At 38.2% G+C, this 27,712-nt stretch overlaps 3 protein-coding genes across 3 annotated transcripts in view; 1 reads left to right on the forward strand and 2 right to left on the reverse strand.

Annotated features, from left to right (window-relative positions):
- Positions 1-48: 48 nt before the first annotated feature.
- Positions 49-8,434, forward strand: LOC140928003 (U4/U6 small nuclear ribonucleoprotein Prp3-like). The gene is made up of 10 exons (XM_073377719.1): positions 49-712; positions 1,589-1,705; positions 2,355-2,626; positions 3,687-3,774; positions 4,704-4,953; positions 5,336-5,479; positions 5,949-6,048; positions 6,530-6,714; positions 7,257-7,444; positions 7,989-8,434. The coding sequence occupies exons 1-10, from the start codon at positions 149-151 to the stop codon at positions 8,136-8,138; spliced, it is 2,058 nt and encodes a 685-aa protein (XP_073233820.1). The 5' UTR covers positions 49-148; the 3' UTR covers positions 8,139-8,434.
- A 238-nt stretch (positions 8,435-8,672) lies between these two features.
- LOC140925801 (uncharacterized) lies at positions 8,673-20,636 on the reverse strand. Its single transcript, XM_073375668.1, has 8 exons — positions 20,558-20,636; positions 14,981-15,343; positions 14,278-14,640; positions 14,019-14,146; positions 11,864-12,008; positions 11,634-11,744; positions 10,325-10,445; positions 8,673-9,562 (listed from the first exon to the last, which is right to left on the reverse strand). The coding sequence occupies exons 1-8, from the start codon at positions 20,634-20,636 to the stop codon at positions 9,292-9,294; spliced, it is 1,581 nt and encodes a 526-aa protein (XP_073231769.1). The 3' UTR covers positions 8,673-9,291.
- Positions 20,637-22,828: 2,192 nt separating this feature from the next.
- Positions 22,829-27,712, reverse strand: part of LOC140928004 (chaperone Ric-8A-like) — a 5,986-nt gene continuing 1,102 nt past the window's right edge. Inside the window, exons 2-5 of the mRNA XM_073377720.1 lie at positions 26,281-26,638; positions 24,783-25,046; positions 24,214-24,430; positions 22,829-23,798 (exon numbers count right to left, since the gene is read on the reverse strand). Coding sequence (XP_073233821.1) covers positions 23,554-23,798; positions 24,214-24,430; positions 24,783-25,046; positions 26,281-26,638 — 1,084 coding nt within the window. The 3' untranslated portion in view covers positions 22,829-23,553. The remainder of the gene's footprint in view (positions 23,799-24,213; positions 24,431-24,782; positions 25,047-26,280; positions 26,639-27,712) is intronic.

The following is a 27,712-nucleotide window of genomic DNA, read 5'->3' on the forward strand; positions in this document are numbered from 1 at the left end:
TAAACTGGAGTTACGTCCAGCGGCAAAACACTTTAGAGAATGCGCCAACGTTAGTGAGACGAAATCCAAAATGGCGGCTAAAATGCGCTTTGCTTGAGGTGCACAATTTATTGAGTTTTTGACTGAGACATATAACCACCTTACGTAAATGGCTGTCAGTAAAAGAGATTTAGAGGAGTTGAAGCCATGGGTGGAAGAAACTGTGAAACGGCGGTTAGGATTTAACGAGAAAAGCGTGGTAAACGCTGCTTTGTATTGCGTTACAAACAACTTGGACAGAAGTTCATCTCGTGAGAAGTTATCTTCACTTTTGGACGATTTAGCTCCACAGTTCGTGAGCGACCTATTCGACAAAGTATCTCAGCTAAAGAGCAGTAAAAGTTCTAGTTCTGGAAAAAGTTCTCAATCGAAAAAAAGAACTCTGGAGGATGTGTTTGGAGAAGATGCAGATGACCGTGGCGACTCATCATACCTGAGGAGCAAACGAAAACAGAGCAGATTTGACGCTCTAAAGGATGATAATGTACCTTTACCACCAGCAATGCCTGAATCAATAGAAAGAGCTACTCCTCTGAGTAGCAATCAAATCAGTGAAATGGTAGCAAGTATGAAGAAACAAATAGAGGAAAGAAAGAAACAGTTGACCGTTATAAGGCAGGCTCAGCCAGCTGCTGTTCCTGTAGCTCCATCAGTACCAAAAGTTTCTGCACAGGTAAATATTTGTAACAATAGGGTTTTTCGGCATTCTGCTCCGGTGAACAAACATAAAGAAATGATGTCGTTGAACAGTTTCATACAAATCACTGTATTTTCACGTGAGCCTCGAGTTGGCGCCTTGTTTATATGAATGCTGGAAAAGTTTATTTTAGAATAATTGGTCGTCTTGTTGGAGGGCTTTAAAGAACTGAGCATAAACACAGCAGTTTCTTTTGGTTTTCTGCAAGGTGCAAATAAGTGGCCAGGTATTCTGTAATCTAGGCAAATATTCTTCATCACAGTAATCAAAGCTCTATTGTGAATCAGTATTAAGCACATTCTCAGAGACCCAGTGGCATTCTATTGGTTTGAGTGGATTTAAAAGTACAGAGAAAATTGGCACATTGAATATTTACAGAATTGGGTTGAAGAGGCAGTTGGTGCTTTCTCCTATCAATGTACGTGTAAATGGTGAACAGCATCACCTGAGTTACCTTCATGTTTCTTACATGAAAATTCTGGTCTTGCCTTGCAGTATGTGTTTGGATAATTTTACCCATGTTATTATTTGTAAAGTAAACTAGACCTTCACACAGTTGTGTGGATTAGCATAAAAAGGAAATTTGAAACGGGATTGGAACCCATGTTCCCTCGCTTGAATCAATCAAAAGCAAGTTTGATAACATGTGTGAGCTGTTTACCTGATTTGAGAGCTTCCTGGCAAGTCATCTGCTTGGTTCTTTGATAGTCATAATATTCTGTCCTTTATATCTGACATTCCCCATTCATTAAGAATCCACATCCTGTTTGAAAACAATCATTTGCTTGAAAAATTGATCAGTTTGTAGATATAGCACTGAGTAAAATTCCCATGTTTGTGTTTGTTTTGCAGCCTCTTCCAAGTTTATTACAACAGCAGGAGTTGATGAATGAAGCAATAGAAAAAGCTAAAAGGGCAGCTGAACTACAAGCAAGGATTCAAGCTCAGCTGGCAAATAAACCTAACCTGGTAAGAACAGTGCTACATTTGATTAATTATTACATTATGTTACAAATCTGTCAATCAGTGCTAGGAGCCAGGAATTTCTCCTGATTTCTATGAGCATGTCCCCTAGCTACTTTCATCAGCAACCAAAAGAAAATAGTGCTTTACAAAGTTCCTAGCTGTTCAATTCCCCACCTGAAAATTTCTTTTTTCCGCAACTTGGAACCTCCACAAAAGACACAATAATACATGTAGCATTGAAATGACTGACAATCAAAATGAAATGAAATAGATGGCAATCCATGCAGGTTATGGAAGCAGTTTTCATGTCCTTGTTATTACACATTTTTTATATTTCATTTTGTCCTCTCAGCTTTAGTCAAAGAGTAAACTTAATGCTACCATAAGGCTCCACAAACTTACTCTGTATTAATATGCATATCACTAATGGCAACAAGTTTATTTGTTAGTCTTTGTTTGTTGTGGGCAAAGTACATGTATACAGTGCATAAATGTAGTTTTTAAACCAGTTGTTTTACTACATGATGTCACCTACCATGTACATGTATTCCAGGTTTGGGATACTTGTAATAATTTTTTTTGCAAACCTCGTGGTTAATATTGTTTTGATTTTTTCAATGTACTTGTGCTAAATTTTGTTATAAACCTTCAGTTTTCCAGCACAGGACTCACAAGTGCTGGCACAAACCTGATTAAGTCAGGTTTGATTTCTGTGTCTGCCATTAAAGAAGACGACTCTCATCCAAAAGCCCTGATCTTGGATCAGTCTGGGCGAACAGTTGATGCTGCTGGGAGAGCCATTCAGCTGACCAGCCGCATGCCAACACTGAAGGCAAACATCCGTGCAAAGAAAGCCGAGAAGTTCAAGATTGAAAAGCCAACAGAAGATTTAAATGAAAGCAAATATTTTGATCCTAGAGTGGGGTAAGTGGAGCTTCCAGATTTACCTTTCATGTTTTTAGAAGGAAAATGTGACCAGTTAAACTGCTTATGTTGTGTATTTTCATATATAGTACTTATTTTTGAGTCTGTGGTGTATTTTGGAAGAAGGAGATTTGTAACACCTACATGTACTGTACATTGTAGGTTGATTCTCAAGCTCGTTTGTCTCCTAGCCCTAATTCATGAACAGTTGGGTTAGGAAACAAAGAAAATTGAACAGATTCTTGCTATGTACACTTTTAGTTACATATAATAACTTCAAGTTTCTGCTCTATATTTCCAAAAGGTCTAAGCATCTTGGGTTAAGGATTTTTTTTTCTTTACTGAGGTACTGTGTAGTGCATATTAATCATATTTTTGTAAACATGTACGTTTACTCACAGATTACATTTAAATGAAGCGATGATCGTTGCAGTGGTAATTGCAATTAATGCAATTGCAAATTAACCCCAAAAACTTTCGGGACTTTATTGGGATTTCAACCCATGGCCTCTGGGTTAGTGTGGCAGTGCTCTGCCAACTGAGCTATGAAGACCTATACATTGAGCGCAGGCCAATTTGTTGAGTTCATCTTAACTGGTGAAAGGAATGAAACATAGGATGAAGATGATGTGAACTGTGGAAATACAAATTTTAGAATGAAGATATGATTGTTGCAGTGGTAATTGCAATTTAAGCAATTGCAAATTTACCCGAACATCAATGGGATTCAAACCCATGGCCTTTTTCTTTGGTTAGTTTGCAATTGCTTCAATTGCAATTACTGCTGCAATGATCATATCTTTATTTAAAAATTTGTATTTCCACAGTTCACATTATCTTCATTCTCTAGATTACATTTACTTATATGGGTGGACGGAGTGCATGGAAAAGAGCCCTTAACGACACTTAATCTTTTTTTAAATTTTCTTTTGTAAAACAAAAATCTAGTAGTTTGTGACAAGTCATTTAAGGCTTTTTTGGATACATGTACCTGTACATTTACGTGGTATTGATGGCTTGGCTACAGCATGTACTTAATTTTAATCCATATTTTTGCTAGGATAAAACAAGCGCAACGAAGCAAGCGAGGATTTAAGTTCCATGAAAAGGGAAAATTTCAACAAATGGCTCAAAGGATCAGAGCTAAGGTATGGTGTCCATGTACAGTATTGTCTCAATAGCAATTCAACAACATTGCCATTTATTGTAGTAATTAATTGTCAATTTTTGATGATATGATAATTTTTATTACAAAATCAAACATTCAGTTTTTGTCCTATATGAAATGCATTATTTAAATAGTCAGATCAAGTTGTGTGAAGCAACTTCTGTAATCTCACATACATTTTGTTTCCAGCCAAATCTGATTTCTACTGTTAAAGAAGTACTTTTAATATTTTATCTAAAGTTTCAAAATGCAAAATCCTGTTTTTTTATTTGCTGGTATCCTTGCTAATTATCAGGTCGTAGAAAAAACTAACATACATGTACATTTACTTTGATAAAAAAACAAAACAGTGGCAACTTTTTCAAGATTGAGATTGAAGTAGATATAATGCATTAATGCGATCTAAGAAGAAACAGAAGCAGCCACAAAAATATGGTATGAAGAGATTGAGGGTGAGAGTTAAAAATTTAGTTGTCTCTGTGTGACAAACAAAAATGGTTGTATAGACTTGATGGTAGAGTAGTATGGAAAATAGGCTTGTACTAAAACAATAAGAATGCTCATTCTTGTTTCCTAAGACTCAAATTCATGTACAGCTGTAGTCAACTCGGGCCTACATGTACTTGGCTTGTTCAGTATGGACTCATAGAAAGCTTAAACTCACAGTGTAATTGTAAGCAAACATTAAGAAGGACAAGAGTCGTTTTATGCTGATAGATACTTGATAAAAATCACCCAAAAATGCCAAATGCCCATAAAAAATGAGCAAAAATACTGGCAAATTTGTAAAAAAAAATTAAGAAGGCGTATTACCAACATTGATACCAGTAACTTGATGATGTGACTGGCCATAGAAGTCTTAAGTTCACCTTCTCATTGCTAATAATATTTAATACCTTTGCATTTTAGACCCAGTTAGATAAGCTTCAAAAAGAGATCGCAGCAGCCGCAAAGAAAACAGGCATTTCATCAGCAACTAAACTTGCACTGATCACACCAAAAGAAGCTCAAGAAGATTTTGTTCCAGACATTGAATGGTGGGATGCAAATATCCTGCCCAGTGGGAAATACATGAATAACTTACAGACTGACAGCATAGAGGCCTATATCAGTGGAGTGACAGCATTGGTTGAACATCCCGTACAGAAACATCCGCCTGGTAATTACATTAATTTATATGACTCGCTGGTCTTTTTTTTAGTGTAGACTGACACCAACTTTCTAATATTGTAGTACAATGGAAAAAAAATTCTTTTTGCCTTCATTCTAAGCTGTGACAAAACCTTAAGTTAAAATACAATTAAAAATTACTATTAGCAAATCAAGACTTTAATTTTGTGCAGCCTACCTACACTTGATACAGGTCTATTTCTGAAATTATTTTTTGTGGAGCAGAAAACTCTGCAAATTTCCTCCGTTTCTTGATAAATATACATCTACTTTTTATTTTGTAGACTTACACTGTGATGGTTAAACACCCCAGTCTGTCCTGTAATTTTAAATTTTCTTTGTTTTCTCATGTGTTTTCTCCTTACATGAAGCTGAACCCAAAGAGGCGCCTTCAGTTCCTATAATGTTAACAAAGAAAGAAAGAAAAAAGATTCGCACTCAGCGACGGAGAGAGATAGAAAAGGAGAAGCAGGAAAAAATCAGGCTCGGTCTTGAGCCACCACCACCACCCAAAGGTGAGAGAAAGCTTCCCTCACTGCTTCAGATTACTGTCAGTGTTACGTACATTGTAGAAATCAGAAACAGTGGCAGCATACTGGAGAGAGCGTTTGCCTCCCACCAATGTCCACCAAGTTCAAGTCCCGGTGTTGATGCCTTATGTGGATGTTGATTGTCTTCTCTGCTGCAAGAATTTTGTCTGTGAGTTTCCCTAAAAAAACCAGCATTTCCAAATTATAGCTCCACCTGGATAGTGTCTTCAAACAGTTGGGGATACTTCAAGAGCAATACATGTGGGTTTATCACTTCTTGAAACCTTTCAATAAAGTCAGTGTGGTGGATGAACTGCAGTAAGCTCTCTGTCCAAACTGAAACCATCAACCAGCTTAGCCTTTGAAAAAAAAAAAGGTCTTCTTCTTATCACAACATAGCGTGCGAGGCTGCTAATCACAGTATTCTTTTTTTTTTTGTTTTTTTGTTTTTTAGTTAAAATCTCCAATTTGATGAGAGTACTGGGAAATGAAGCGGTGCAAGACCCAACCAAAGTAGAAGCTCATGTGAGGGCACAAATGGCACAAAGACAAAAGTAAGTGATATGTGAGAAGACTGCAGGTAAATATAGGTATATATAGGTAAAACGGTTGACAGAAGAAGGGGTCAATCATGAGCAATAACTTCTTGCTGAATGTCGTGGATAATATTGAAATGCGTGCAAAATTCAGTTGCTAAATTCCTGCTTGGTTTTATTATATGATTGCACAAGTGGAAAACAACGTCCTTGAGCCGTTTGAGTGGTGGTCGATGCATCCACTCTTAGGAGAGAAATTGGCCCATGGCAAACCTTCCTCTGTAATTGGCTGTCTACAATGGAATCGAATAGAAACATTGCTTGACTAAGCATATGCATGTAAGGTGTCTAGGTGTCTAGGTTTTGTCATCATCGTCCACCAAAACCCAGAAAATAATTGCTTAGGTGACATTGAGCTCATGCTTGCCACACACGTTAAACATTACTGACGTCTGAAGGCGTTTATTACTTAACATTTTCCGGGGGGTCTATTTTACAGGGCTCATGAAGCTGCTAATGCTGCCAGAAAACTAACTCCTGAAGCTCGTCGTGAGAAGACAATCCGTAAACTGAAGGAGGACACTTCCCTTGGTGTACATGTAGCAGTGTTCAGAGTAAAAGAACTAAAAAACCCTCAGAAAAAATATAAAGTGGATATCAATGCACAGCAGCTTTACTTAACAGGTATGCGCTGTTAGTTTAGTGTAACGAATTTCAGACATGCCAGTAATAACCATCCCCACCTCTATCTTCTATCAACATCGCGGTTTTTCAAGTGGTAAAGTTTTGTTTCTTATAATGGGAACAATCAAGGTTTTTTTGAGGGCGGAGTCTGGTTGTTTTTAATACGTTTACATGTAGAAATGTCCGAACACTATATTCAGTATTTTTTGTGTGTGTTTATTTGACTTCTTCTTCTTCACATCAGTGTACAAAACACACAAACTTATTTCTTGAGAATTAAAAGAATGAGTAATTACTTTCCTCACGCAGGAGCTCGAAGGAAATAATTATTCTACACCCCGGATGTACCATAGGATTTACCCTCCTTATTCGTTTTGAAATGTGAGAGCGGACAGCGCAATGAGTTGCGCTCTCAGAAATGACAAAAACAGACCATCACTTTGCGGACAGTTTATCGCTGGACCTCACGAAAGCACTGCCCCTTGATCCGGTACTCTTTTTATGAATTAATTTTTAATTTGAAATGCCTTTTTCCCGTAAAGGTTGTGCTGTTCTATACAAAGATGTTAATATCGTGGTAGTGGAAGGAGGCCCAAAGTCAGTCAAGAAATTCAAGCGTTTAATGCTGCATCGCATCAAATGGGAAGATGAAAAAGATTCTGATGATGATGACGAGGAGGATGAGGCTGCTGCCAGCAAAAAGACAGCGCCGTGTGTGTTAGTTTGGGAGGTAAATGAAATTTAAAATGGGTGAAATTTTGACACCACTGATCAGTTTTCTTCTATCTCTTAAAGACTTCTTTTGCAATGTTGTAGCAACTGGACAAGGGATTCGATTTGTACAGAAAATTATACATCACGACTTGCCATAAATCTTCTATGAAACCCCCCCTTCTCAAATAAGCTTCCTCCCTCTATAACCCCCCCCCCCCCCCACTTTTCTGGTTAAGAAAGTTTATTTGACCCCATCTCTTTAAGAAAAGTTCATTTAGCGGAAACGGATGTTTTTAAAATTAAAACTCATGCTGTTGTTGTTTTGCTACATATATTTCGTATTAATTTCTTACTATAACTATGTAGTGTCGTTGTGCCGGTCAAGACTGTTAATCTGCGCTTTGCACTGCCTCAAACAATGAGCCTGGCTTTCATCTTCACAGCATAAAGTTTGTTAAAGCACAAAAGTCAGCGCCTCTTTTTTATTCCTTCGTCTTTTAATCTGGATGGACCTTGTGATCGTTGATAATAGCCCAAAAGGACGTTCTTTTATTCCACAGGGCACCAACCAAGAAAGGAACTTTAGCGACTGGAAATTTAAATTGTGTCCAATGCAATCGATTGCAAGAGAACATCTCAAGAAATACGGAGTAGAACACTATTGGGATCTGGCTCTTAGCGAATCACTACTTGAAAATGCTGATGATTGATAAAGTCACAAGCTTGTTACATCTGGGAGTCAAGAGCCATGCATCAGTGAAACTGTAGCGTGATCGATGATAGAAATGGTCGTACATATATGGGCTCGATTTTTGCCGCTTACTGGAGTCCTGCCTTCATGTCTCCCAAAGGACCAAGTCTACGTTATTTGGACGCGGTAGTCTTCTTCAATACCGCAGCAAGACTGCTGAATTTCAAATCCGCGCTTTCCGGTACACTTGTTTGCTAGTAAGATTTTATGGAAAGTTGTTTTTCTAATTATAATAAATCATTTTAGGCTGCGTTACTCTGTACTACTGTTCTGTGATAACTACTCAATCGTCAAACGTGTAAAAACATAAATAGCCCCTCGTACTTAACTGACGTTTACAATAAAACTTAAAACATAGTGCTCATGGTGCTCGTTTTTTCGAGACAAGCAAAAAATGGGGACAACTGCAATGTATCTCTAATCCCGTTTAAAAGAGCGTTTGTTACAAAGCTAGTGGTTTCAAATTTTTCTGTACCAAACCAAATGTTTGATAACAAACCAAATGTTTGAGATCCTCCTTACATGTAAAATTTCTTGAGATAAATCGCTTTTCAAGACTGGTCGTTCATGTCCAGGGTGGCTGTATCGGAATCACAAAGCGAATATGCCCAAATAAACACAATATAGTTCAAGAGCTTTAATTAAGCAGCAATTAAGGAGGTGAAAGTTTTCTATACATGTGTTTGTGAACGCGAACCAACGCAATCGAGCTTGTTTCTATATATATATGTATCCTCTGCTTGCATATGCATCAACTGGTAAACTGGTATACGTATCCTCGCTGTACGCGCAAGTGGAATTCCTTCCTGCAGTCTTGTTTACGTCGAATAATAATCAACCCACAGTACTCGCGTATTATCGTTTATCGTGTGTGTGTGTGGAAGGAGGGGGGAGGGGGGGGGGCTGTATGCCGAGCGAGCGAGCCTCAGTATCCCCTAATTGGATTGATTTTGAAGTCAGAATAAATTGACAGAGTAGAAAGTGCGATAACAACCCCTGCAAATCCAAGTGCTCGCGCGCCCGTCTGAAAACGTCTGCCTGCAAGCTAAATTCCAATGAGCATTTGTCGTTATTTGTTCACTTGTGGTTGCTTAATTTGCCAAAATCAACAATCAAACAAGAGCTAAAGGGCTCAGACTCAGGATCGCTGTCACGAAAGTCATCAAAGCAAGATGCCCTGTAAATAATGCTTTTGATAAAAACACATCCGAGCTCGAAGATACAGGAGGCTTCTTTTCGTAGTAGTCATAGGGACAATCATTAAGCGGTTGGTGTGATACGCTGGCATGTTGCAGTTTGCAGAGTCCAAGAGATTTTATGTGAAGAGTATTCACAAATGTTCCACTGCTGTTGTACCCCAGTCCATATTCAAACGATTTGCAACTGCAAAAAATGGATATATTATAGGTTAACTGTCAGTTATTATTGAAACGGAGCTCAGCCAGTATCTAACAAAATTACTTTTATTTTATCTTGAATCAGATGGGAAATGCATTCAGCCCAGGCTGAAAAACTAATATTTTAAATGTCAAACTTTTACTCTACTGGTTCTTTTAAACGCGGTCTAAGTGAGTTAGGTCTGAGTCTGGCAAACGTTATGCAGATGGGAAAGCCCTTGCCAAGCAAATACCACGCTGTGCTTTTTTATGATTACCATAGGGCTGCCAAGAAAGAATGGGGCTGCTCATTTCTATATTTCATTTCTTTGATGCAGAAAATAAGATTCGCGAAACAAAAAATAAGAAAGATGTCATGATAATAGCATGGTCCTCATCACTCATTTTTAACAAATGTCTATCCTTGCCTTCAATATTTCATCTATCCTGAGAAAACAGCCCACATTTGGCGACGCTACCACTGGTTTCCCCGCCAAATGACGACTGAGAAACGAGCGCAGAAATTTCATACTGATGACGCGTCACTACCTAGATCTAGGTAGTGCTTCTGATTGTTTGAAATAAATTTCCCACGCGGCTGTTTTCTCAGGCTAGATTTCATCCCTTTTATCTCATACCCTGATCCATCAACCTCCTTGTCCAGCGGGAGGTCCCTGGCGGTATTTGAGAAGGTGTATATCCTTTGGGGAACTTTTAGGTAAAATCAAATTAATCACTGCACAATTTCAGTTCACTGCATTGTTTTTACCTTGAAATAGCTCTGCACTCTTTAACACAAAATTCCAGGCTGATATTGCTGTAAAGTGAGGAGTTGCCCTCTCTTCCCGCGTCAAGACATTTTTTCGCCTTCATATAAAACCCTTCGGGAACTGAAAATAGCACTTAATTAAGTCACTTCCACTGAGAACTCGTTTCCAGATTATTTTCTATTTAAAACCAGGTCATCCTCGTAGTTGACAGAAGGGAGAGCCTGGTAACGAGGTTGCTGTACTGAGGTATTAGAGCTTACAATCTCTTGTTCAGTTTCTTTGTTCAACTTTGATTCATTTGTTTTCTTCTGTGGTCATTTTGCTACTTGATATACGTTTTATTGCAATGGTTACTTTGAAAATTACTGTGTATTCCTGTGACCATAGGCCCGGCCAATACGCCACTTCCACATTTCCCATAATGCACTTTATTTGCCCCCTCCCCTCCCCCCCCCCCCAAAAAAAAAATATGTTTCATAACCTTTGTTTTTCATTTCTCCTGGGTATTACAGCCGTCCCAAGAGAAATTGAAAACAATGCTTATGCAAAATTTGAGGAGCAAATGAGGTGCATTATGGGAAATGTGGAAGTGACATATTCTAATTTTTCGAGACTGTTTATTCTCCTCTCTTTCATTTCCTGATCACTTTAGGATCCTCTGATTTTTTTTTATATCGCTCTAAATAAGAACATTGAGGAAGACTTCAGTTCTTCGTTCATACCCATACCCACGTAAAATTTACGCAACAATAAAAATCCACTTTTAGTGTGGGTTTCAACTGTGTTTTTACGTGCGCATGAACGTAAAATTTACTAGCGTGAATACAAAAGAGAAAATGTATGAAAGCCGCGAGTGAACTTTTACGTTTACGAACGAACTCCCATGCATTGCCTCGATCTATTTTACTTACACGCTTAAAATTTACATGCGTACGCAAGCAAAAATTCTCTTACCGAGGTCCTGTAAGAACAAGACCACGTGCCCAAAAGAAACGACGGTGAATTTGAGCATCTTTGCAACATTTCATACGACTTATCTCAAGTCCGGGCGTCCGTTTACCTTTAACGATTACGACCCCGAAGAACGAAACAGCAAGGTTGCTCTTTAAAGGTTGCTCTACCATACTCCAAGATACGCATGCGCACAGCCATTTCATCTTGGCAGTGAAAAGTGAAAAAGGCCAACTGTTAACGTTTGTTGCATTCTAGTTTTTACGACAAGATTGCCAAAGAATGCCTTTAGTTTAAATATTACTTCTTTCAGCGGGGTAACTTTCAGTTCATCTATTAAGTCCAGTAAAAACTTACTCTCACATCTCGGTCCTTCCCAGTGCTCTTTGCATAGACATTTGTAAGAGCCGCCATACAAGTGACATTTTCCATTGTTTTTACAGGGACTAGACTCACATTCGTCAGCGTCTAACAAAAGTTGGAAACAAGAGAAATGAAAAATATAAGGCAATAAAATAGGAGGCTTATCACTTCAAAGTTAAAAAGATACAGAAATCCACCCTTGATTTGAACTAAGAAGTACTCACAGGTTTCCACGGTAGTCAAAGTAGAACGCTGTCCTTCTCTGTTAGATGTAGACGCCGTTACCCAGATTTTATATGTTGTTTTTGCAGACAGCCGCGTTAGAATTCCTTTCCCAGCGTTTCTAAACACCCTTTTCATCTCTTGATCCTAGTGATATTAAGAATTGAAAGAAAGAAATAAGAATAGGATGAGTATCATTGTTTCGGGTTTACTGACTGATCTGTGATAGACTCGAGGAGCAAAGCATTGAATAAGCCATCTATGTTCGACTCTCCAGGGGCGTAGCCAGGATTTTTTCAGAGGTACGCACAATTCTCCAAATCGCTTTGAACAACCTTCCCCCCACCCCGCTAACGCAAAAAAACAAAAAAACAAAAAAACAACTTCCTTGACTAAAGATTTGGTAACGTTTTACTTTTAAGCCTAAGAGTTTTTTTTCTGCATATGATATAACATTTAGCAACGTCTGAAATACTTTTTCGTGTCTTTGGGTGAATTGACTGATGCATGATGCACGTCAATCATCTATCATGCAATAAGGATACATACTTTTTCCGGGTTCATTACTTTATTTTGTTACTGGGTCCGTTCGTCGTTTTTATATTAAGCAGATGTAGCACGTGAATACGAATTGAAAAGGTGCCGATTTGGTCAAGTCTCTATTGATTTTGAAACCAATGCCTTGTAAATTCGCAAAGTTTTGCAGTATAAACAATTTGTCCAACTTATCCGGATACTTTGCGGCTTGCAGTAAAACCAAAATAGAACTGTCACTTTCATGAATATAGGGTGCCTAGAAACGACGACGGCGAAAGCAACGAAAACGTCCCTATCTATCAAAATGCCGAATGCCCGTTTTTTTTTTTTTAACTTTTTCGCGTTTATCGCCGACAATTCTCGTAAAATGGTAAATATAGGCGAACTTCCCTTCGGATGCCCTGCGGACCGCACCCAAGTTCGGACTGAGAAGAAGAAACTGAATTTGCCCCTGTGTTTACGTCCTCCGAACAACGGCGCAAAAGGGAATGTACGGTCGTGTTCGCACAGGTTGTAAAGAAAAGCGCTCTGGACGTACAAAATTTGTTGTTTTTCATTTACTTATTGGGCTCATTGCCGTCGCCATCACCGTTGCCTTTGTCGTTGCTCCCAGGATTTATCGATGTGCGTAAACGGTTAGCAATCTGAGCACGTTTTTAGTAAAAACGCCTGCCATCTTTTCCCTAGATATAAATGTTATTCAAGATTCGGTCCATTATGAATTACTTCGTTTCTCTGGGAACCGACATTTGGGTGGAGAGGGAAAAAAAAACCCGGATGGTTGTTTTACAAAAAAATATATATTTCTAAGAAGCAACCAGAGTTGAATGAATTGAGGCAAACTGTGCTCTTAAAATAATTATCTTTAGATATTTTGCTTTCTTTTTAGAATTAACTTTTCATTTTTTATTGTCTATTCATTTTATATCTTTTTTGTACACACGGCTTGTTTTAGGCGCGCACGAGCGTACCATGCGTACAGGTATCTACGCCCCTGCTCTCCTCACTTTTCGCAAGTGATTTGCCACATAATTTATTCCCCCGAGTTTTCCTTAATCAATCAAAGGGAGCCTAAGTAACAGCGTTGAGCGAACATTTCAACCAGATGTGGAATTTTTGCATCCTTTGGCTGTGGTTTGGTTCAAACTCTCGGGCAAATGGTCTTTATAAGGGAATGGACACTCAGCACTATAAATACAAATTTGTTAGAGTCAAGGAACGTGCGTCAAGGCATATAAAAAGGGGGAAGGCCTCACTTCCGATGGACGTGCGTCGCTCAAAAATGTCTTTGCTGAGGCTCCCTGACGTTGAAGAACGAGAATTTCTCTTGTTTGAAGATATTCAATTTCCACTTAACACAGGGTTGGAAGCAAAATGTGGATAACAGTTCATTCTTTTCTTTTGCTACGTCCTCTGTTCTGGACCTCGCTGTGAATTTTGATATTAATACATTTACATCCAAAAGGTCTCTACAAGAAAAGGAATCCCTCCCCACATCTACAAGAGAAAAATCCTGGTAACGAGTTTAGTGTCTTCACAGCGCATGTTCAGCCTCCTTCTCCACCCTTAAAACTAAGCAAACTGATAACAACTATAAACATAAACTTGCAGACAACATACGTTTTCTTTTTTGTAAAGTACAGAGTACAGAACTATCGTTCCCCTGGTTTGATTTGGTGCAGTCCAGCTGACCTCGACAGTTTTTGACGACAATGGACGTGCGTGAACATTCCTCACAGGACTCGGTGCTACCATGAAAGAAAAAAAACACAACGTAAACTCATCCTCACGCTAGCTAAACAAAAGAGGAGGTAAGTCCCAGTTGAGTGTAGGGGATCCTATTTGTAAGCTCTTGCTCTTGGTTTCAATTGCAACTTACCTCCTGGAGGAATGATATAATTGGTCCATTCACTACGCTGTGGACATTCGTCTGGGTTTAAATCCTTACACGCTTCCACTCTCACACTAACTAGCTGCTCGTAATCAAGTTCTATACTGATGGACGCCGTATAATGGCTGTTGAGTGTTATACAAGACACGTCTGGTGTATTGAGGTTTGACACGCAGTAACTACATGTTGTATTGTCAGGTAAACAGTACACGGGCGTAGGACCAGCCTCATCCGGTGGATTAGCGAACAAAATTCTGTAGTAGGGGACATCTTTTTGGTAGTTCCATGATATAATCAAAAAATCCGATCCGTGTACTGCCTTAATATTCACCCCTGATGGAGGCTGGAAACCTGCAAAAGACAGCAATGAACGAAATCGTGAACAAAATCTCTACTTAAAATAATCCCTGTAAGGTAGCTTATTTATAACAGCCCATTATAGGATTGATGGGCCGTGCTAATATAACTAAATAAATAAGGGATAATAATAATGGTGTTTTATTTTACCGGAACCTCGGTAAACCCTGGCTACTCGTTCTTGCGGCTACTCTACTGCCATTAAAAGAAATTAAAGACCGCTTGACCCCTGAGAAACTGGTGAAGACCATTGATATCTCCAAGTCCCAATTGAGTGTAACTGTGTAGGGGATCCCATTTGTAGCTCTTGCTCTTGGTTTCAATTGCAACTTACCTCCTGGAGGAATGGTATAATTGGTCCATTCACTACGCTGTAGACATTCTTCTGGGATTAAATCCTTACACGCTTCCACTCTCACACTAACTAGCTGCTCGTAGTTAAGTTTTATACTGACGGACGCCGTATAATGGCTGTTGAGTGTAATACAAGACACGCCTGGTGTATTGAGGTTTGACACGCAGTAACTACATGTTGTATTATCAGGTAAACAGTACACGGGCGTAGGACCAGCCTCATCCGGTGGATTAGCGAACAAAATTCTGTAGTAGGGGACATCCCTTTGGTAGTTCCATGATATAATCAAAAAATCCGATCCGTGTACTGCCTCAACATTCACCCCTGATGGAGGATGGAGACCTGCAAAAGACAGTAATGAACGAAATCGTGAACAAAATCTCTACTTAAGGTATCATCCCGGGTAAAAAATCATCATTTTTCGAAATTTCAATTTTAAGATGATTAAGTAGAGCTTATCAAGAGCTTTCTTTTAAAAAAATTCCAGAAAAAAATGTTTTTTCTGTGCAGGCTTATGGAGCACTAAAGTTTTTTCTATGCTAATTATTTTAATTGATCGTTGACAAGTCCCGTCATACTTGACACGCATGCCGCTGTTGAACCAAGCTAATCACGCTATTTGACAGAAATCGTGGTCTACAAGTATAGTGCTCACTGTTTTCCCCTGGATTTTGGAAGTGAATGCCTCCAAAGAAGAAAAAAGAGCTTGTCCGTTTTCGTCCTTGACTCCAAGACAAAAGAAGACGACAAAATCGTTTTGCAAAGTGTGAGAGACAAGAGAGCGACAAGGGCTCCTACTACAATCAAGAAAAATAGCTAAAAGATGACAAACTTCTGAAAAAACCATTGAAACTACCGCGAAATCGAGTTTCACGAGTTTCTTAGCGAGCGGAGCGATAAATTCGCGACAGGTCCCGCGCCATATAAAAATCGGAGGAAGGACTTTTTTGAAAGTCTATTGTTGTGGGAAAGCAGCTTCAAGAAAAACTCCAGGAACTGGTTTGTTGTCGATTGTTCCAGGTAAGTGTCGAACTTTTAGAAAATGTATCGAGTAAAAGTTGGCTTGGCTCAAAATGAAAACTGCCCGTCGCAAATAACTAAAGATGCTTTCTCGACAACAGAAGTAGCCTGAGTATCAAAATCTCCTCTCCCCTAGCCCCTTAGGAAGGCCTGATACTCAGGCTACAACAGAAGGATCGAACAGCGCAGAGCCTTTGAAATAAATTCTGTTGTCGGGTTTCGTTTGTAACCCGTTTTCCTGCTGTGTCACTATTGTTGTCCTTTTTCTGGTATGCATCAACATTGACAGCTTTGGTGCTATAATCTGTTATAATCTCGTCACGGGTAATACGCCGCCAAAAATCTTTTTCCCCTGTTTTTCGAAATGAAAATCAGGGCAAGTTGAGGGTACGTTTTAAACTCCAAGTGGGCAACCCGTGAACCAATTTGGCCGAAATTTGGCCAACGTACTGTCAGATAGTTTTTCTAAAAAACCGTGTCTGCGAATTTTGATTTCTTTTTTCGTTTTCGAGTAAGAGTATTTTTTCACAGGTAGTGCTAATGATTTGCTATCCCTAACTTTACCTGCTTATAACAAAAGAACAAACCCACTTGACAAAAATCTGAGATACGGTTTTTCAGTCAAACGTGTTAAGAAGCGTTTATTTTTGGCTGGCCTGGACTTAAATTTACAGTGACACCCACTTTCACAAAAAGCTTCTCATTTCTGAATCGCGTAAATATTTTGATTTTTTAAAAGGAATAAGCAATAATCTGGAACTATTAAGCTTTCAGAAAATGTACGGTTTATGGTGGTATTTATTAAAAGCAAAAGCGCTAGCGCCGATCAACGCGGGGAGGCTGCTTAAGGGTGGATGATACCTAAGGTAGCTTATTTATAATAGCCCATTATAGGAGAGAACCCTGGGAACGAGGTTGATTAAAGGATTGATGGGCCGGGCTAATATAACTAAACAAGAGATCATTTTCTCTTGAACTAAATAAATAAGGGTAACGATAATGGTGTTTTATTTTACCGGAACCTCAGTAAACCCTGGCTACTCGTTCTTGCGGCTACTCTACTGCCACTCGCGTGTTAAGCAAATGCCACTTTAAGGAAAAATAAGAAACTACTCGCAGTCGTCAACGTTGGTAATATTTCTTCAATAACACTAAAGCTGTACGAGACATTTTTCAGCCAGTAGCTAAGCAGGAAACGGCGGAAGAATATGGTATGAAGATCAATGTTAAGAAGACTAAGGTGCATGATGAAAATAAGTAAGAGTCCTGGTGAGGAATTCACGATCTTTTGTTGCGGGTAAACAATTAAGTCAAGAATCGCCCTTTAACTACCTTAAGAGCCTCATTACACAGGACGGATCCTGTGAAGAAGAAACTAGATCGAGTATAGCCCGAGCAAGGAACGCGTTTACTAAGAGAAAAGACCTGCTGACAAAAGCATTGGCTTTGCCTGAAGAAGAGAATTATGAAGACTGTCATGTGGAGTACTCTTCTGTATGGAGCCGAATCATGGAACTTGAAGAAAGAGGACACATGCGTAGGCTGGATGGCTGTGAGATGTGCCTTTGGAGAAAGTTCTTAAACATCACTTGGTCTGACAAATTAAGTCTGTAACGATGAAGTGTTGAGGCGTGTCGGTGAGTAGAGAGCCATATATCATGTCTGTTATCAACAGAACTTAGAGGGCCAAATATTTAAACGAAGTCTAATTTATTATTTATAAGCAGCGGTTTAACGGATCATTGAACCTCCAGATCTCTTCTTTCGTGGTTTGTTTTAAGAAGATAAATGCTTTTCTAGTCTTCTCTACATGCTTTCATAAAACTGTTCACAATAAATGAAGTTTAGATAAAATCGTTGGGGTAAATTGAAAATGACTTAGAACACTGGCTAAACCACGTTTAAATATTTGGCCCAGAGAGTCTGGCTTGGTCATAACCTACAGCATGGTGAACTTGTCCCATTATTTATCGAGGGAAGAATAATAGCAAAGAGTCCACTTGGAAGACCTCGAGTGGGAATGCTGGATAGAGTAAAGAATGGCAGCCCTTACTTACGTAGCAGTCAACAGGCTCGCCTTAGATCGAGAACTATAAGGAAGGACCTGCCTGTGGGCAGAGTACACACACAGCTATATAAAATTAAAAATTCTTATATTTGCCTTGTGTCACGGTGACTACGTCTACGGTATGTTACATGGTTTGCGGATTCCTAAGTAATAAAAAAGACCGAAGACGAGGTTAAAACCCATTAAGATCTCATTTTTACAACGAAAAAAATGCAGTAAACTCAGAAACGTAAAAACTGTCATCCTTGCAACATAAATTCAATAATTAAATTAAACCACAAAATACATTCATTTCATTATTTCTAATTACTATACAGTGTTTATAATAAAGAATTATTGAATGAGGCTGATTATGATATGAATGATTATGCAGATCGAGAAAGGTGTTATGTGTTTGTAGCCATGACAGAACTGACATTAGGACAAACCGATAGGCATTTTTCCTTTCACAGTATCCGCCTAAAGCAGCGATACAACTATTTGTTCATTCGAAAGAAAACTAGAAACTGAAAAATACATTGCGTTAGAAGAAAGAACTTTAGATGATTGCCTCTACCAAATTAAAATAACCCATTTGAAACAATTCTGTTTCAAAACATTTTTGCGTCCTACGTTTGTTTCACAGGGAAGAAAGCTATTTAAATTTTCCAACCAAAATAATATTTATTTTTATATTAAAGCAACAATAATGCGCTGGGATTCTGTTGTAGACACTGAGTGTGCAGCTGTTCTTTGGCGTGTTCTGATCTAACAAATAATTGAAGCACCTGTTGTTTGGGTTTGTAAGTCACGCTAATGAAGCTTTCTGAAATATGTTTATACGCGTCACTTAAATTAAACATCTAAAATTTTCAACGTATAGCCTTAGCTTTTCTCATTTAGTGGACGCTCACAGCTTTCAAACAATTCTTACAACTGGAGAGGTTTGATCAATAAAGATTGCTGTGATATCGTTCTTGTATCGTCAAGACGAGGAAGTGGAGTTCTGGTTTTATTGTCAACCCAAAATTTTAATTTATAATCAACACATCTTTTAAATTGTACAATACAACGCAAAAGGCAAAACATTTTTAGAATTGTCCTTCGGTTCTATGATGGCTGACGACCAGAAAAACTAGCTAGTGTGCTCGCATTTTTCAGTGTTTCAACTCAATCGTGTACTCGCATGGTTGTTTCCACCGGTACATGTATTCTCAGGAAAAGATTTTTCTTGTGTGCTCTTATCTTGGGCAGGTCATTATTGGAAGCATAAAATAAAATTATCGTTCTCCGTATTTGATTTGCTAATAAGTGTATAATCACACTGCTAAAAGAGTAATACATCTCTTACGTTTCGTTAAAAAAGTCTCCCAGCTTGGTCTTATTTTCAGCAATTAACCTTGGCCTGGGGTTTTTCACTTTTCAATGCAAACGCTTTAAATTTAAGATTTTACCGGTAGTCACCAGTAGTTACCTGTCTAATTTCAGGGATGACTAGAAAATCACGGCTGATCCTAAATTTCCCTAAAAAGTGCCTTTTAACATGCTCATGTTACACTGAAGTAACACTTTATTCCTCAATAAAACTCCACTTATCTAAATTATCCTGATTATGTAAACCGAAGTGCTGAACTCTGTACGTTGTCAGTGAATGTGTGATCTGCCTAAATATTTATGATAATGGGCCTAAGGTCTAAAATTCTGATCGAATATTAGCACCCACCATTTTCAAGAATCTAAACATCGCATATTCATCAAGAAAATCAATACACCACTGAATTTTAATTTTGAGTAGTTTTCTCCATTTCATGGACTTCGGGTTTTCCTATACATTAATATCGTAACGGCCTTTTGCTGTAGTTCACCCAACAAAAATTTTGAGGAACACGTTAAACTGAAATCTGGTACAAAATTTAGTTTCCGTTTCTCTTATGTCGTCAATTTAGTATCTTTTAATAATATACAGTAAATATTTCAAAGTTTATTTTAAAATACTGAACAGGGTAAACTTAAACTATTACTACGCCGAGTGAAAATGTCGTGAAATGTTGTCGGATGCACGAAGAAAGTTTTTCAAAGCATGGAAATTTTTACTTATTGTATAAAACAAAAAAACGTTTATTACCCATTGCCTTTTTTATTAAGATTTTGTGGTATTATTTAGAGCGTTAATGACAAAATAGACGGGAATATCATCTGATGAAAGATAACACAAGATTACTGCACATGTAAGTGGCGTGGTCACCTTATGGTAAAGAAAAATCTCTATTACGAAAATGACTATGACATTTTTAAGCTTTAAAGATGGTTTTCTTATATACTTCTTAATGAAGAAATATGAGAGAAGGTTTCATCGGAAAATAAATAGCCATCATTATTGTGCCAACAAAAGAACAACTGCGCGTGTTCTAAAAGTGAAACATTGCAAAGGGAACGAAGGTCGTCCTTTTATTGAATCCAAAATTGAAAATCGAAAATTAAAAACTTACCCGAGGTTTTCACTGGAAACCATAACACCACAGTACTGAGTAAAACTTCTACCGTACAGAAAAGAAGCCGGTTCGCCATGATTTTATTGGTCCAAATTACGAGGAAATTATAGTGATATGCAAATTTTTAGCAATAATGAATCAAACAATGTCAATAATGTTTTGCCTGTCAAAAGATTCACGTGGTTACAGTGAGAAGCTGGGACACCCAATCGAAATCAGTTGGTATAAGTTATTACCACAAGATTCGATCAGTTTTTATGAGTACGATATTATCATGTTACTACATCAAATTTTTCGTTGTCCTCACGCCACTTCGTTCATCAGATGTGAACGATCGTAAATTGGAGAGTCCTTCAGATAAGAGTGAATAAATTTGCAAACATGTAAAAACGAGTAAGGCAGAGCCTAAATGAACGCACGTCAAAGGAACATCTCCGCTATTTTTTTTAGACCAAAGTTTTCCCTCTTGTTTAAGTCTCTAATTCCCGGTGGCGCACTAGTTATTGCACGTAATATAGGGATCGTGTTAGGCTGCTAATCACCAACGTGTTCAAGATCTGACCAAATATGGATAAAATCAACTACTAGGAAGACAACGATTTGGGAGTGCTGTCAAGAGTAATCTAAACAACACTTCTGCATTTTACGAAAATATGAACTTTCTTAGTGCTTAATAATTTTTCTCCAATTCTCAGACTTCACCAGGAAGAACACATGACTGTGTAATGGACCAAGAAAATGCTTAGCAACTCCAAAATTTTACATTCAGCAACTGAGTTGATAACTTTTCCACCACAGAGAGATTTAGTTTAACTACAGTTTTTTCCAAATTCATGATTTCTTACCTTGTGACACCACCATAAAATCCGACACGCATAGGTATACAAAGCATTAACTTTAGATAAAAATCTCTGGACACTCGACCAAACTACTAAACTATGGCTAATATCTGATTGATAGTTTATTTATTTATATCGCTTAAATATCAACCGATAACAAGAGAACATAAATGTTTTCTTGGTTTTCTAAAAGATTTAAAAGTACTAAAGCAAGTACAGTTCCTGATGTTTTGGCCTCTCCTACTGTTGATAGCGATTTACCTGTTGGAGGCTGCTAGTGAAAACATCAAAACTATCGTTTGAACGTATATTTTTGAATTGCAACCAGGTCACTGATACATTGCGGGGCAAGGCCAAGGATAGCTTTAAAAGTGATAACAAATAAAATCTTAAAATAAACACGTTGGTTAAATTTCAGTGCACTGAGTGCAGAGAGTGTAACTCTGCGTGTAAAGACAAACAAACAACAAAAAGCTCAGGAAACTGGCAACGGATTATGGCTGAACTTATTTAAATAAAAAAGATGGCTTAATGTCATCAATTTTTAGCTGATCTAAGAATATTTTGCTTGTTGATAGGCTTATTAAGGAATGAGATGTAGAATGAACCCGGTAGTAGAACCCCTTGGTACCCTTGAGGGGAAAAACTCTTCCGCTAGTCCAAATTTTCTTCCACTTTTCAGAGAGCCTGTTCACAATCTACTCGAGAGAAATCTGAACGCAGAAAAAATGGGTTTAAAATTTTACTTCATTTCTCAGAACAACTAATCATTCATAACAACACAGTAAACAAGACAAAAGCGACTCTGGGTTCCCTACCATGTCTGTTAGGGTGGATTCAGAGGCGGACCGAGGATTTGGTGATATAGGGGACCTAGAGATATAGTATACAGTGGCAATATCGGCGCGATATCGCCCATCAGAACTGCGAACGGCGCACTTTTTTAGGAAGTTTCGGGCGCATGCTCCTCCGGGAAAATTTTTGATATTGAAGTTCTCTGAGATGCAATCTGGACGCTTAAATTTAGCAAATTCCTGGATTCCATATTGAACATGTAATGCTGATATATTTAATAACCCACAAAGAGGAGGCCGGCGACCCCTGGGCCCACCCCTAAATCCGCGCTTGCACGTTAACGAACATAAATTAAAATAGAGGCAAGATAAAAAGTGCTGAGCTTATACGAGAAGTTGAGCGAGGTTCAACTTTTACGCTTACAAGCGACCTCTCATGCATTGCCTCTATTTTATTTGCGAACGTAAATTTTACACACGTACGCACGTAAAAATTACGCGACGGTGGAAATCAACCCTAAGACATGCCAGGTTAGGAAACTTGAAAAAACACAAACACACAAAGGAGTAAACTATGTCATTTATGACCATAACTGAAGTTGGTTTAATGAATATCTCATAAATAACAGCTAATATACGAAAAGTTCAGAAGAACTTTAATTAAGTTTACTGTACACTGTCAGTTGCAGGACGGCTCAAAGAGATTTTTCCATTCATTAATTGCCTTTTTATTTTCACATTCGATACATATATGACATATTCTTAATAAGATGATATAACTTCATTTTTATATTTTTTGCTTCTTCTGTTACTTTCTCAACATAATAAAACAGCCTCTCTAATCCTCATCCAAAGAGCAGCGATGTTTTTGGAGATAACACGTTTGACTTCGCTTTGGTGCACAGGCTACCAACCTCTCAAACAAAAATCAGAGGATCTATTTCATCACTGTACTACAACTTACAATGATAAAACAACTTTTTTGAGGCGATCTTATAAAATTTGCAGTGATTTGACTTTTTTCTTGTATTTAAGAGAATACACCATTTTACAGTTGTGGGCTCAGTAGCCTAGCCTTTGAGTGAATGTGAGGCTGAGGTTGACTTCCTTAACATAAAAAACCTCCTTTTTTTAAAATTAAAATTGTGCTTGAAAAATACTAAGTTAACAATAATCTTGAACAACAAGATTTACACAATATAAGCAGGAAGGGTTGTATCAAAACAAGATCAGCTCCAGCCTCAGTTCCATCTATAGCTGTAAAATGGCCTCTTTTATGATAGCTTAAGTATTTTACAGTTTATCACAAGTATGCTGGTACTATCACTAAATTTAACTTGATGAAGTTCCTTGATTATCATCAGTCCCTGTTTCCATTTTCTGTTGCTTTATTTGTCTCTACAGCTGCTGAAGCCTCATCACTCACTCGTTCCTCCCCTAGGCACTCTTGTGGCCTACCATCAGGGCCCACCTGGGCTGTCCTTATCACACCCCTTCTGTTCAGGTCATGGATTAATGATACCAGTTTCTCGGCTTCTTCCTCTTTTTCTTGCTCACTCATTTCATCCAGAGGATTAGGTTTTCCATCATCTTTTGGAATTGCACCTGATAACAAGAAAAACATGAAGTGAGGCAGTGTTGTCAAACGGTTAGAGTGTCGGATTTGCAATCAGGTGGCCCAGTGTTCAAGTCCCGCACAGACCACTAGCAGGATTTGTTCATGGTGGTCCTGAGTTCAAATCCTCCTTCTCCCTGCCATTAATTTGAATTTAAATTATTTCTTTCAGCCTGGTCCCACTAGTCTCTGCGCAATAAATATTGCCAATTAAGATGATAATGATGATGATAATGATGATGGCAGTGGCTAGAATCTCAGTTTTCTTTATTACTATAAAGAGTGTGATGAAGATATAACAGGAATAAGAAGTGTATTATTGTTATTATAATGTCATTTATTTGGTTCAGTCAATTAAGAGCATCGTTGTTTTTGTTGTACCATCAGTACTTCCCGAGTACTCACCAATCATAGGATCAATCTCTGACTTGTCCATTGCATATTCTTCAGTCTCGGAATCTTCATCATCAGATGAGTAATTGCCTCCATTCCCTTGAGACTGAGCTGCTCCCATAAGGCCACGGGATGCCAGTAGTCCTGCGGCATTTCCATACCCAGTGTACTTAATGAGTCGATTGACATTCTCTTTACAGAGAACAAACAGGAAGTCTGCAACTAGCTCCTGGTAAAAAAGCCAAGAAGTACACATATTTTTTTACAGCATTCCATTTACTGTAAATTACAAACAATCCTCTGTTTTCCATGAAGAAATGTCTTTTCTAAGGCATGGCTATGAATATAGCACTTTAATAACAAGTGGACACTCCCATTTGTTACAACAACCTTTCATGAAGCGGTTACACTGTAACACCCTTCCTGTACAAGTAATAAAGATCAGTCTAAGCATGTTATCCCCTGAGTGTGGATTGCAATAAATCATTATGGATTATTTCACACATAACATTAGCCACTGGATGTTTACATATGTAAATTACCCAGTCTAACAGCTTTGTAACAAACAGCTTGTAACAAACCTTGATATCCTCCAAAGGTGATGTCATTAGACGGACAAGCTCATTTCTTATCAAATGACCTTCTTCAGGTCGAGTTGTCCCCACATGTCCAAGAGGCGGCAAAACTTCTCTCCGCAGATACTTTCTTATTATCCTGTCTCCTCGCGCCAATTGACACAAAGCACTAAGGAGGGGAACGACTTTTTCTTGCAGTGGCCGGCCGGTTGACTTAAGACGATCATCAAGAAGTTTTAGCATGGTTTGAATTGCCAGCATGTTGAAGTTCTATGGGGTACAAGAGAACAAATCGTGAGTGCTGATATCTTAGAAAGGGAAATCTAGAAAAGGTAAAGCCTGGTTTCCATATGACCGTCCGGATCGTCCCGATCGCCCCAGTCGTTTCAAAATATTTCGAGACGATCCGATCAACTGGAGCGATTTTGGTAGTTTCCATATGATCGTCTCGATCGCCTCAAAGGCAAGAGACGCGGGGTCGCCAGCGATGTCTCTGGGTCAGACAATAGAATTTTTGCGCATGTTTTGCAAACAAGCCACATAAATGGATGATTTTTATTCATAAAGGGAACCTCGTACCTTGGTAACTGCTTTTCCTCTGAGTTTCCTGCATTGAGAAGCTAGAAGAGTTCCCTGAAGACATAGTATCTCTTCGAAAACTTGATGTCATGGACTTTCTCAAATTTCAAATAACCCCCATACGCGATGCGAACATTTGTGTATTATTTTTTCGGCTTCAGCGCCATCCGCGCCGAATTTATTCTCTATTACTGGAATAAAAGTGATAACTTCTGAGATAGCCTTCGATCGTCCCGATCGTCTCAGTCGTCTGAGAGCGTTTCCATATAATTGCTTCAAAGTTTACATGATCGTCCCGATCGTCCGGATAGAACTCACCTCTATCCAAGCGATCGAGGTGGTCTCAGTCGTCCGGGTCATTTGCGATCGTCTGGGTACCGTTTCCATATGATCGTCCCGATCGTCTGAACATTTTTTGAGACGACTGGGATGATCTGGACGATCATATGGAAACCAGGCTTAAGTGCGCTAGATGTAAACTATAATATATCTAATATTAAATTGAATAATAATAATAATAATAATAATAATAATAATAATAATAATATATGTATGTCTTGATTAGGTTGAGAAAACACTAATCAAATTGACCATTTTCACCGAGACCATAATGCACCTTGTTTATTCCCTGACATTTTGCATAATGATTGTCTTTAATTTTTCTTGGGACATCTGTACAAAATTGGAAACAATTATTATTTGAAATTTTTGGCAGTAGACCAGGTGCATTATGGTTTCAGTGAAAATGGTGAATGTTAGGTTAGAAACAACAGTGTATGTAAATGTAGAATCTTACCATAAAATTAATTTTAAAACTAAATTTTGTGTCCAACTTCAAATGAGCACAGTTACAAGGCAGGTGTACAAGGTAGTGCCCCTTTAATGGATCAAAATGATGACTATAACATACACATGACTGTAGTACCTCAAACTGAAACCTAAACCTCCTTGATGAAGTTCTGCTATCAAAATCTTGTGCAAGACTTCTACAGACACTGGATGGCATTGTCCACAGCAGATATTTGAGGCAGCTGCTTGGCATGTTGCTTACAATATTGATGGCATGATTTGGAAGGTTCTCTGACTGTTCAGGCAAGGGGTTAAGATGTACAAGGATTGAACGTACAATAAACACAATCCTCTCACAGTGTTCCATGGTATCTGTACTGTCAGGCTCTGGTAGATTTATTGTGATGTTAAACATTATTTTTAGGATTTCAGCAGATAAGCGAATTTCATCCCGTGAAGCAGTGTAGGTTATTGGGTTTTCTTCTATTGCAGCCCTGTAAAGAAGTTTTTATAGAGAAAAATGTAAGGATGTGAAGGTTATTTTTGCTATAAAGTTAAAAATGACTATTGCAAATACAAGTTTAACTTTTAACAATTAACAGTCCTTTGTGAACTAATCAATTGAAAAATTGTAGACGCAATAATTATAATAAAGACTTATAACAACTTAACAACTGCACTTGCAACCTCAAAAACTCCAAATTAGAAGTCTGAAATCAAGACAATTCTAAAGGTCTGTTTTGCCATCAAAAAGGCGTTAGAGATAGATAGATAGATGCCTTTTTTTAATGAGGGTTTCACTTGAACCTCAACCAAAAATTGAGCATAAAAAATGACACAAAAATTAAGTAATGAATAACTAAACAAATTAAATCAAGAATTAAGTTCTACTTACAAACAATAGTTTAACAAAAAAATTATGGTCACGAAAGGTACATTTTAACTTTTATATACAGTCACTGGTGCCAACAAAATTATTATTATTTAAAGCCTTAGCTATGCCCAGATTATTGATAGTCTCCTTTAGCATTTTAATTATTTTTTTCCAATGGGCATTCCTGTCCACCAGGATTCCCCCCTGCCCCCCCCCCTGGATATTAATATACAGTCGAAGCTCTCATAAGCGACCACCTCGGAAATTTGAAAAAATGATCGTAACTACTGTAGAGCTGGTCGCTGACCAGAGTGAACTCTCGTATTTTAAGCAACGTTAAGGTAAAACAATAGAGGGTGGTCAGTCAAGAGAGCTTCATGTTGACGTCAGGCTCTGTGAGTGGTTGTTGCCATACTGCACTGTACAAGATCTTTGTCAATGAACCATTAGCACAATGTGCAGGTTCCTTAAAGTGTTGATTAATATGAATAAGACTCTAGCAGTTGCTTACAAGAGCTTAAAAACAAAGGAAAAGTCAAGTTGGGTGATCCCAAAAGTGGTCATGGTCGCTTATGGGAGCGGAGTCTTACGAGAGCTTTTCATTACAAGGTTTAGGTCACCAGCTCAAACTGGTTTTCATAAAGGTGGTTGTAACTAGAGCTGGTTGCTTATGAGAGTGGTCACAAGGACAGCT

The sequence above is a fragment of the Porites lutea genome, chromosome 2 (genome assembly GCF_958299795.1).
Source record: "Porites lutea chromosome 2, jaPorLute2.1, whole genome shotgun sequence".
NCBI lineage: Eukaryota > Metazoa > Cnidaria > Anthozoa > Scleractinia > Poritidae > Porites > Porites lutea.